The 12310-nt window shown below is 42.6% G+C and overlaps 1 protein-coding gene across 1 annotated transcript; it reads left to right on the top strand.

Moving 5' to 3' along the window:
• Nucleotides 1-272: 272 nt before the first annotated feature.
• On the top strand, nucleotides 273-12310 carry NMUR2 (neuromedin U receptor 2). Its single transcript, XM_080555755.1, has 4 exons — nucleotides 273-1347; nucleotides 6459-6543; nucleotides 7453-7578; nucleotides 8517-12310. The coding sequence occupies exons 1-4, from the start codon at nucleotides 628-630 to the stop codon at nucleotides 8774-8776; spliced, it is 1191 nt and encodes a 396-aa protein (XP_080411881.1). The 5' UTR covers nucleotides 273-627; the 3' UTR covers nucleotides 8777-12310.

Below are 12310 nucleotides of genomic sequence, written 5' to 3'. Positions count from 1 at the left end.
CAGTATAGTTGTCTAATTCCACATGCATGACTACAAAAACAGGTTGGCTTTCTACAGATCACTCTGTTACCAAGTATTCGCTGCCATAGAAAACAGAGAATAAAAATAAGCAGGGATATGAAAAATAAAATTGTGATGGATTTTTTTTTCCTGCTTGTGGATTATAACTGTGTAGTACTAATATATTTTTTGTGTGTGTCTGATTTCCCACCCTCTGACAAATGCAAGCATCTTGCAGCAAGCTTCTCATCCTATATCTCAGATTCCCAGCTCTCCAAATCCCACGTTTCCTATTCTGTGAGCGCATCTGTTACAGGAGCTGATGCAAGTAGCCAGAACCTCTTTTCTTACTCTATAATCTAATGCACTTAGTGAGCCAATGAATATGTGCGAAAGGAGGGGCTTTCTGGCTTAGGGACTCCTCGCAGGGGAACAGCTGTTCCGACGGCAAACACGCAACCGAAGCCAGGCAAGCACACTCACTCACATCTCTCGGTGGCTTTGTGCATCTAGGTCTGGCAAGACAACCCCTCTCCCCCCCCCCTGCAAAAAAAAGTGAGTGAACTAGCACAGGGAAACTCAAAGAAGACTGGCTTGCAGTGGTGGAGCATTTCAGAAGGTCCGGTGATGGCCTGGACCAGCAATACCTCCTGGTTTAACCACCTGGCTCTGCATGAAGAACGCTTCAGGAGGTACCTGAACAGCACCGAGGATTACTTAGCCTTCCTATGTGGGCCCAAAAGGAGCCACCTCTTCTTGCCCATGGCTTTGGTGTACACCTTGATCTTCGTTGTTGGGGTGGTAGGTAACTTCCTAGTTTGCCTGGTAATCCTTAAGCACCGGAACATGAAGACACCAACCAATTACTACCTCTTCAGCCTCGCTGTCTCAGACCTGCTTGTGCTGCTTTTCGGGATGCCCCTGGAAGTCTACGAGATGTGGAGCAACTACCCCTTCTTGTTCGGGCCCATTGGCTGCTATTTCAAGACAGCGCTCTTCGAGACAGTGTGCTTCGCCTCCATCCTCAGCGTGACCACGGTCAGCGTGGAGAGATACGTTGCCATCCTCCATCCCTTCCGTGCCAAGCTGAAGAGCACCCGCAAGCGTGCCCTGAGGACCATCGTGGTGCTCTGGGTCCTCTCTGTCCTCTTTGCCCTCCCCAACACGGGCACCCACGGCATCATGCTGCAGTATTTCCCCAACGGCACCCTGGTCCCTGGCTCTGCTACCTGCACCGTAGTCATGCCCATGTGGATCTACAACTGCATCGTCCAGATCACGTCCTTTCTCTTCTATGTGCTGCCCATGGGGGTCATAAGTGTGCTGTACTATCTGATGGGGCTAAGAGTAAGTCCTGCTCTGACTGTGCTCAGTGTTTCTTTACCTCTTGCTTCTGTGTTTGTGTGAGTCTTTTAAATTATTTCCCTTTTTTTCTTGTCCATCTGTTTTCCCCAAAAAGCAAAAGTATTTCAAACCCTAGAAATATTGGATTTAACCCCTTCTTTGCTGTTATCCTACTCTCAAATGAATGTAGCTATGGCTTGTAATAATTTACCCTGATCTTTTTAAAAAAATTACCATCACTGCTGCTTGCATTTGAACGTTACTTAAATATCCTACTCTGTAGATTGATTCCAGCCTCTCAGAGATTTACAACTTTGTGGTAGAGACTAGAAATTGACCAAAAGGAAAATGTGAAAAGAATAAAAGGAGTAGGCCGCTGATTGAATCTTGTATATTTTCTGTTTTCCCTCTTCTTCTGACTACAGAGTTTCTATTACGCTGCTTTATTTTTCTCCTTCCCTGGAGAGGGTGATAATATTCACTTGTTAAAACTCACAAAGCTGTCATGAACTGAAATGCTACCTTATTGCTGCAGCTAGCAATTTCAGCAGTCTTTTCTTTATGTAACTAAGGCACAGTTTCACCAGTGATTGATGCTACCTTAGAGTTCGCATTCGTGCTCTCTTCAGAAAGTGGGACTAGTTTTATCAAGTATTATTATTTAAATACAGGGATAAAACAAACAGTATCACAGTATTATTAACCTACGTACCTAAGTAGCCCAGCAATGCACTGCAAATCATAGCGAGTCCATGGTGTTTTCTTTTTAATTCTCTTACAGTAAGTGCATTTTGAAAATATAAAGCCTATCTAACTACACTGAATATAATTTAGAGTTTAAAAAGCTGTGTGTGATCATAGAGCAAGAAAGGGGTACAATATGCTTGGAGAAACAGATTAACTTACCAAGTAACGTGCAAGAAATTCAACCAGTTCTGTGTTAGTTCATATATCATTTTGTTGTGCTGGCTGATATTTACGGTTATCTGAAACTGTAGAAAAACAATTTTTCCCTACTTGGGAAAAACCACAAGGATTAACTTCCAGAAGTCTATAGCACACAGATCTTTGAAGCAATGAATGGGTTAAATTATTGCAATATCACAGTTCAGTAGCTATTGCAGGCTTTTTGCATAGGTTCATTGTTTCTTTGATGAAAATTTTGCAAAATAAGACCTCTGTGTGTGTGTGCTGAAATTAGTAGCTGTTTAAAAAAAAAGAAAAAAAAAGAAAAAAAAAAAAAGAGGAACCCCCAAACAAATAAAAAGAAGTATGAAAACTGCTATAACTTCTATTTGTGGCACAAGAAATTCTTAATCTCCACCCCAGAAGAGAAGCTGGGTGCCAAACAAGGCCTGCTACCTGGGAATTTCTGTATAGTCACAGATTTGTTTAAGTTGTCTTTCCTGAGGTCTGCAATACTTATTGTTTATACCTCTGCTTTTCTGTATATCCAATTGCTACTTCCAAATTTAAACGGTGCCCATCCCTGATATACCTGCGTTGCATTCCAAGTCGTGCTAGGCAATTTTCTTTTTCTTTTTTTTCTTTTTCTTTTTCTTTTTTTCTTTTTCTTTTTTTCTTTTTCTTTTTCTTTTTCTTTTTCTTTTTCCTTTTTCTTTTTCTTTTTCTTTTTCTTTTTCTTTTTCTTTTTCTTTTTCTTTTTCTTTTTCTTTTTCTTTTTCTTTTTCTTTTTCTTTTTCTTTTTTCTTTCTTTCTTTCTCTTTCTCTTTCTCTTTCTCTTTTTCTTTCTCTTTCTTTCTCTTTCTCTTTCTCTTTCTCTTTCTCTTTCTCTTTCTCTTTCTCTTTCTCTTTCTCTTTCTCTTCTTTCTCTTTCTCTTTTCTCTTTCTCTTTCTCTTTCTCTTTCTCTTTCTCTTTCTCTTTCTCTTTTTTCTTTTTTCTTTTTTCTTTTTTCTTTTTTCTTTTTCTTTTTTCTTTTTTCTTTTTTTTTTGTTTCCAACAGACATGATAGAAGAATGGTGTGTGTATATAATTTTCAAGAGAAGACACTTTTTATCTACTCACAGTTGATGAAATCTCTGAAGCTTCAGCAACACTCCAGAATCTCCTGAGTGCCCTGTATTGCTCTTAGACTGTAGTGCAAAAGCTCAGAGTTGATCCAAAGGTTGTACAACAGCTCCAATTTGGCAAACAGCGGCATGACCTTTAGCAAGCTTTGTAGAAAGGGAATTTTCTTGACAAAGTTTCTTTTTCAAGCTTTGCCAGTGCTCAGAAGTGAGCGCCTCAGGATGCAATACAGAAGGAGGCATGCGTGACATGTTAAGCAGCTATGAGAGGGCAACAAATGTGTCATATGCCAGCTCTTCTTTTTCAGTGAGATCATGGGGAAGTGGCTCCATGGAGAAGCTAATCCCAATGGTGCTGATGGAGGAGATGGGCTTGCATTGCCTGAGCAGCAGTCTGTGCTGCAGCAGGATTTGGGGCAGGGGCCTGGACCCTTTCCTTCAAGCTGACTTCTAAAAGGAGACAGGAATGGGGGCCTATCTCTGGCAGTCTAATAATCATATTAGAGTTATCTAGGATTTTTTACAGTCAGTGGAGAGTGTGGAGAGCCCAAGACCTATTTATCCCACCTACACAAGTTATCTATGAAGGGGGTCTAGGTAACCAGGTGCAACCAGACTGACCTCACCTAGACAAAGTTTTCCTGAGTCCAACACTTCCCTTGGTGCCACTTGCCCTGGGTAACACATTGGGCACATTAAAAACTTTATGTTAACTGTCTTTGAATTCAGACAACTTATACTCGAGTGTAGAATTCATCTTGATTTTCTCATCAGACTCTATCTTGCCTCCCTCTCATGCCCCCATAAAATACTCAGTTGTTAAGCCCAGGATCATCTGTGGGCAGTGGCTGCCTTTGGCAAATTCATGCAGAGCCCAGCACAGCTGTGGAGGGGTCTGTCCGCTGTCCTTGGAGGTCGTTCTGCACACCTTGTGCCCGCTGACACCTTTTCCTGTGCAATGGGGGACAGCTAAGAGTGCGGCAATGGCAGCTCAGCAGATGGGTGGCAGTGGCCAAATCACTCGGGATTTGCATGCCTTTGCACAAGCCATGTGGATTTTAAACACCAAATTTTCCATCAGCTGGAGCAAACATTTGATCACTGTTTGTGTCAGGTCACATAACTTACAGAGAAAGTTTGTCCTGCTTCTGCTGAGTTGCCTCACTGTGTTTGCCTGGGGATAGGTGTGGCCCTAATTTCACTCTGCCTTGTGATTTCGAGCATGAAACGCTGTAGCTAATTACGATGTGGGGGAAAAAACTAATTTTCAGCTTGTTGCTTCAGACACTTTTAATTCTCTTGCAGTGAAGGGGCAGCATTCATCTCCAGGCAATCCTATCTAGTCTCACGCATCTGCAGGGATGTAAAACCATTATCTTGGCAGGACTTCTTCTGTCATACCCTTGGCATGGACTGAAGCTACAATCCTTGTCATAAACTCATTTCTTCTTCTTCTTCTTTTTTCTTCGCCATAACTCATTATTTTCTCAAATTGTAATTGCTGAGTTATTCTTACCAGTTACACCCCCATGTGTTATTGCTTGAGGCTAAAGAGGAACCTTAAAACAACATCAAAATGACAGGAGAAAGGTAAAAAATAAAGATACATGTCTCAGTTTTATTACAGGATCAGAGAACTGTATTCAATGAGGCTTTGGAATATTCCTGGAATAAATTACTGTGGGGACTGAAAACCACTGAAAGGAAGCTAAGGATTTTAATCAATCTGAGCAGATATTTATCACTAGACGTGTTACAAATCAGCTGATTTTATTCCTTAAGCAACAGTGGCTATGACTTAAAGTCTCAAAAGGTTATAATGTAAAACACAGGAAGCTGAAATGCACTATAACTGAATATAATTCAATTTATATGTGTTTCTCCTTTATTGGTTTTCTGAATAGAGAGAGCACTGAAAGAAAGTCTCTTTGATCAGGGTTACAATTACTTAACAACAGCTATATATATATATATATATATATATGTATATACAGTTAATCAAAAAACAGGAAAATCACTGTACAAAATGTGGAAGAAAATAGTACAACTAGCATGTTTTCATAAGAGTTTTGCAAGTCCAGATTAGTTTTTATCTTTTCCCTTATTCCTGATATTCTTTCCCATGTAATTTAAAGATTTTTTCCAATTTCTCTCTGTTGAAAAAGGCATTACTCTGAAGTTGTTGGATAATCAGCAGTTCTCACTTCAAGAAGCTGGACGCAATTATGCAGTCTCTATAGATGACTCCTTTTATAATCAAAGCAAAAAAAGTGTTTTTGTCCTGATTATCTTGGCACGGTCTCTTCATCAGCAAAGCATCAGTGCTCTCACCTTAAGCATATTGGGGAAGCATTTTTTTTTTTTTTTTAGAAGTCCAGGGAAAACTGGTAGAAAAGAATAAAATAATAAAATAAAATAAAATAAATAAAATAAAATAAAAAATAAAATAAAATAAAAATAAATAAATAAAATAAAATAAAATAAATGTATTTGAGCATAGTGTGTTTGAATCTGTGTACATCATGTGCACTGTCTGTTTGCAATAGAGCATATATGGGTTTTGTTCATCAGATGGACTGAATATCAATTAGTCCAAACACTCAGGGCATGAAACGAACTCCCTTGAACTCTACACAATTTTTTCCAGTGATTACAGCTGTGTTTCACTGAGGCCTCTCTGGGGTATTTTTTTGGATCATTGCTTTGTGCTTAATTGTGGGGAACCCTTTCAGGAAAATAAACAAACAACCAATATTTTGCTAGAAGACAAAATAATGTTGAAATTGAACACAAACTGTGAACCAAATATTGACTCATTGAGAAGGGACGAGTGGGGAATGGAAATCTTAATTTGCTGTTAGTATGCAGTCTCAGATACATAAGTCTGCTGATCGTTATGAATCTAAGGCTTCAATGCTCAGTATAGACTAAAACTGAATTTTAAACAAAGATTTCTTTCAATGAGTCCTGAGTTGCCTTAAATTTTGCCTTCTTAAACTCAAACTACAGCTATATCAAAAGCAACATGTGTGGTGGAGTTGTCATCTCCTATCTAAGCTCTTCTTCTGCTTCCCTCCTTTTGCCAGCTGAAAGGAGACAAATCTCTGGAAGTGGAGGAAATGTCTGTGAATGTCCAGAGGCCATCCAGAAAATCAGTCACCAAGATGCTGTGTAAGTAGTGGTGCCTTCTGTGTTCTGTTTACTATGGCCAAGAGCGTGCGCGTAAATCTCATATAGTTGAGGAATGTATATATAAAAATATTTTTGAAGTTAATTCCTAAACTAACACTTTAGTGAAATACTCAGTGACCAGGTCCAAGCATTGTATCCAGGAGTTAGGAGTAGCTGTGAAAGCTGACAGTCAAAAGATCCAAAGGCAAATCTTTGTCCTTACCACACCGCCTTAAGTTTTATCCCTCATTCCAAAACTGGCTCTTGCTGCCCTCTTTCTCAGGGTGAAAACAACGTCTCTTGTGCTGCCCTGGCTCCCAGGAGCTACGTTTCATGTGTTTGTAATGCATCACACCAGAGGCTCTGCTCATGAAAAAGAAGGTCCTGTCAAGCCATGCTTGTCACCTGCTACCGACTTCACCATGAAAACCTTCCCAAGAAAAAGTAGGACCCAGGCAGACTGGATCGTTATGCAGCACTCTGGAGAGCTGGTGCTGCAGCTACCCTGAAAGCACTCGCAACACTTCATAATTTAGGGCTGTCTTTAAGACGAAGTAAACCTTGTTACCGAGATGATGTTTATGCTGGAAAAGTAAATCACCTTCAATATTTCATCCAACAGCATTACTCTTTTAGGCAGCTTAAGTCACCTTCTGAGCTAGGAAACTCTGCTCTGAGATCAGCCTGATTTTCTGTGCCCCATGACCACAACCACAGATGTTCACAGGACCCATCTGGAATAGGTTAGCAAGAGTCCTTAATGGAGTCACCAGAGGCCTCGCTGTGCATGGAAGCAAACTTTTTTCTTTCATGCTGAGTGTTTCCTCCAGCTTTCTGAACTGGCTCTGCTCTGTGAACCCTGTCCTTACACAGCTGACTGGTTTTTCTTCTCCCTTTTCTCTGCGCTAGTTGTCCTCGTGATGGTTTTTGCCGTCTGCTGGGCCCCGTTCCATATCGATCGGCTCTTCTTCAGCTTTGTGGTGGAATGGACTGAGCCTCTGGCTAATATATTCAACTTGATTCACGTGGTGTCAGGTAAGGCTCTCTTCTTCCTCTTGCATGGGGATGGCAAAAATGTATTTGTGAGTGTTTTATTTGATGGAGTCATCTATTTTTTGGTGACATGAGGCATGCATAAAAGGTTTCTTGAATTTGGTAGCCAGCGATGATAATTGTGTCTCAGATTGGATGCAAATTTCTGCAACTTTCAAGATGTTGTCCAGTACAGCTGTGTGAATATTCATTAAGGAAAGAAAATTAAAAGAAAGGATATTATGTATCATTACCAGCTGTTTTTATTTCTTGGAAGTGCTCAGAAATGAATGCTGTTGTCATTCAGCTGTTTCTAATGAATACACAGCAGCAGGCATCATCCTCCAGAGGGGCTCTCAAGCTAACAGGAAACCTTATTAATGGTAAGGCAACAGACTTACCTGCTACCCAGAGCTGGGTGATGTAACCAAGAATTTATGGCCCAGCCAACCATCAAATGAGGGCTTTTTCAAGGAGGAATCTTATTTTCAGTATGCCACGGGAAAACACCGAATACGGCCATTCTGCAGCTCAGACAGCTCCAATCTCGTGCAATTGTCCTGGGGTGTTGCAAGGAATTAGCTCCCCTCGGCTGGAAGTTATCTTCTGGCAGCTCTGACGGGGCACCAGCCGTGCAAATCCCGCTGGGGGATGAGGGCTGGAGGCAGGTCGGTGCAGCTCAGAGGAGCTGGATCCTGAACAGCTGGAGATAGCGGGCTGCAGCTGATGCTGCCTACCTCTGTCCCCTCCCTGAGAGCTGCAGGGCCTGAGCTGGCCTTGGCGAGACATGTCTCTGCCTCCGCCTGGGTGCTGGCTGTCCAGATGCGCTGTTGCCCAGCCCTGGTGGAGCAGCACTGGCAATGATGAGATTTTCCTCTTCTGGCTTTGTTCCACCCACAAACGAGGTCTCTCTCTCCTTTCCCCCACCCCTGTTCTCCCAGGTGTTTTCTTCTACCTGAGCTCTGCCGTGAACCCCATCATCTACAACCTGCTGTCTCAGCGCTTCAGGCTGGCTTTTCTCAGCGTCATCTCTCCTCGCTGCAGGCACTGGGCCCCTAAGCACCCCACCAGCCAGATTCCTGCCCAGCAGAGCATCTTTGTGATTGAGGACCACAACCTCGCAGACTCTGCTGAAGACACAAGTGTCCCTGGCACCCACAGGACCTCTGTCAGCAGTTCTCAACTGTCCACCGGCCTGTGACTTGCCGCGCTGTGACCCACGCGAGAGGGAAGTTGAAGAAAACGACTTCTGGAAATAACAAGAGGAGACAGTCCTAAAAGACCAATTTCAGAAAGAAGAGCTCACAGACTGTGTCTCAGAGAATGAATGAATGAATAAATGAATGAGGAGACTGTAATTAGTAGGTTATTGTGAGGCATTGTATTACCCTCAAGCTAATAGGAGGGCTGGAAATCTCAGCTCACTGTCTGCAAGCTCTGCCAGCAGAGACCTACTTTACAAAAGCAGCACACACTCCCAATGCTGCCAGCACACGAGACACAGCTTATCCAAATCTTACCAAATGGCCTTTTTGTGCACCAGCCTGAACGTCAGTTTTTACTCAACTTGAACTGGGGCAGCTTTCTGGACAAGCCTTGTCTGCCCACTTCTGGCTTTAGGGAAGCCATTCTCATTTCTCTCGCCCGTGATCTTGAGATGTGTCTGTTGCAAACCTCTCGTGGCAATATGATCAAGTGGACACGAATGAGCCCTGAGCTGAGCTGGTAAACCTCAGACACCAGCAGCAGCAGTCGCTATTTCTAGGCCAGAAGAATGAGGAACCAAAAGTTACACAAAGCAAACTTTTGCTTTCTGAGCTAGGTAAAGGTTGGGGTGGAGGATGGTGAGTGATGCCTTGCATTGCTTTGTCAAAAAAATGCCCTCTAGTGGGTTATTTTAAAAAAGTCTCAAAGTCTCTGCTGTACCTCCTTGTACTATGGCTGACAATATTCACAAGCACTGAACTGGCATGTGCATGCCACAAATCTGTCTGTATTACTGGAGGCTGAGGATATTCCCTTGTCCAAAATGAAGCTAGCAGAACATAACTTCCCAGGGAACCTCAAAGGTCTGCAGCCTCTGCTGGTTTATCCTGTGCATCAGATGATTTTATTTTTGTCCATCTATCTGAGCTGAGTCTGACCACGTACTGGTAGGTCCCTGTATGCCCCTGCCCTGCAGTTCGCAGCAGTTTCTTGTGTTTCTGGCTGATGAGTCTCCAGGGTGAGGTGAGACCTGGAGGTCTCATAGCTGGAGTCCCCTTTTCCTGCAGCTCAAGGGGAATTTCAGCCCCTGTCTTCTGCCAGACCCATTTCACCAGCTGCATTCTTGAGAAACAACCGAGGAGAAGGTAGCAGATACACACAGGGCCCTGGAGAGAAAAGACAACTCCTGCTCCCTGAAGACATAGCTGAAACACTTTGCCACCCCCAAGTGGACACTCCAGTGATATCAGTGGCATTTACATCTGTAACCGGTCTCGCATTATCATTTTTCTCTCTACCACCCCATAAGGTGCATTTTCCCCCCAGCCATGCCTGGCTGCCTGCATGCTGCTGAGGCCCTGGCTCTCCCAGTTTGCTCAGGGTGCGGTGCTCCCAGTGAGGGGCTGGGACCACCAGGGCAGAGGCTTTGTGGGATTTCCCCCTCACCCTGTACATCACCCCTGTAACTCCCTGGCTGACCCCAGAGGGTTCTGCTCCCATCCCAGCTGTGAGCCACAGAAAACACAGCTTCCCCTCTGCTGTCCTAGACACCCAAACCAGAGAAGAGAGAGTCTAGTTTGACATGCACGCCCCCCATATGATAGAGACATTCCTCTGCGAGGTTCTGCGGCTCTTTGAATACATCTTACTCATTTAGGACCAGATTGTGACCTGTACTGGGGCACAGATCTGTCCGTGAGTGCTGCCACCCTCTGCGATTCTATGATTCTATCTTAAATGCATCTCTGACCTGCAGGTGAGCACACAGACCTGAAGGCAAGCTTGGGATGTGGAGCTGCAGGGTGATGACAATGTCTGATCTTAAACAAAATGGCCACACTTTTGTTCCTAAGTAAGACAAAAGGCTCTGGGAGGAAGAGGAAGAATTGGGGATAAAACATATGCATGGAGAGGAAATTTTTGAAAAAGAAATACTGAGAATCAGATGGTCAGGAACTTACCTTCAGTTTTGAATAAACTAGCATAAAAAACTTCTTTTTGTCCTATAAGGAGTTTTTAGCACATTTAATTTGGCATCAGTCAAAAGAGGTCACAGCGGTAACCACGGATTATTGAGCTTTTTCTGGCCAAAAACCAAAAGCAAAACTGAAACCATTTAGTCTTGCATCAAGCCAAACATTGTTTGAAGATGTTACTGGGTAGACATGTCAAAATTCCGCTAAATTCTGTTTAAAAATAAAATAAAGGCAGTGAATAAAATGCGTGCTGGTTTGAGGTTGAATGCCCTGAGCTAGCACAGCTCGGTACCCAACTCATTCCTGAGGGAGGATTCCTAAAGGGCAGTCAATGCGCTTTGTCCCTAACATGTATTCAATGTCCACTGGAGGCTTTTCTTCCCAAAAGGTCAGTGCTTGAGTGTGTTATTTATCACTCTGCTCTGTTATTTACCTGTCTGAATTTTGGAAGCTGGTCACAAACACGAAAATAATGGGAAGATGGATAGATATGTCATGAAAGCCCAGGATACTCCTCTATTTGTACATTTAGTTGCTTTCATTGCCAAGTGCTGAAAAATGCTGGTAAATTGTCAAGACCAACAACTCACTTTCCCCCAAAGTAGTCTGGTATGATGAAAATATATTTATTTGAAATCAAGCGTGACTTCCTAGGTGGAATTATCTATTGATTTATTTCTCTGCCTCGCTTTCGCTCTGGGAAACATGCGAGTGTGTGAGAAGAAATTGTAGAGTGCAGGGGCAATGCTCCAGCACTGCGAACAAACCATGGACAGTTGGAAATGGGTTGCAAGGAAGCTCTTAGAGAAGAATTGCCTGCATTGCTGATGAGTGGTACTCAGATCTAATGCCAAGTTCAGTACTGAAAAAAAACCATCATGACAGTGAGAAGACAATTCTGTTAAGTTTATATGAAGAGTTTTTGGAAACTGCCGTGTTTTCAAGTGTTTAAACCATGGCTTGTCAGTAAAACTAAACATACACTTCAGCTGCAGGGTTGGTTATATGCATCCGTGTAACATGAAAATAAACTTACTGAAGTCTCTCTTCCTATGTCTAGTCTATCCTCCAACAGTCCTTATGTCTCTTGTTTCTCCTTCTGATTTTACATGAGTAGCAAAAGATGGAGATTTCCACAAAGTAGCAAATATATAGCAAATTGCTGGGCCATAGCATTTCCGTATCAGATGGAAATTAAACTAGGGAAAATCATAGTTACAAAAACAGAAAAAATAATCCGGAGTTTTACTTTCTATAATTAACTGAGGAGGAAAAATAGGAAAGGACAATGAATTAAACAACATTCTCACAAGAATTAAAATCTGGTTTTAGAATTTGGTCCAAGCTGATGTAATGATGGCAAAAGTCCTTCAGAGGGAGCTGGGGGATAAAAGAGGTTTGAAAGAGCTTCTGCAGAGAATTCCCCAGTTTGGGCCTTGCAGATTTCACTGTTCAGGAAAATAAACACTTTTTGGGTTGTTGGGGGCCAGCATGCACTGTGAGGACTCCCACACAAAAAGACAGTGACTATCTTGTGCATAATTCAGGACCAA

Source organism: Anser brachyrhynchus (genome assembly GCF_964034855.1).
Source record: "Anser brachyrhynchus genome assembly, chromosome: 14".
Lineage (NCBI taxonomy): Eukaryota > Metazoa > Chordata > Aves > Anseriformes > Anatidae > Anser > Anser brachyrhynchus.
Note: the sequence above shows the minus strand (reverse complement) of the source record. Positions and strands in the feature narration are given on the sequence as shown.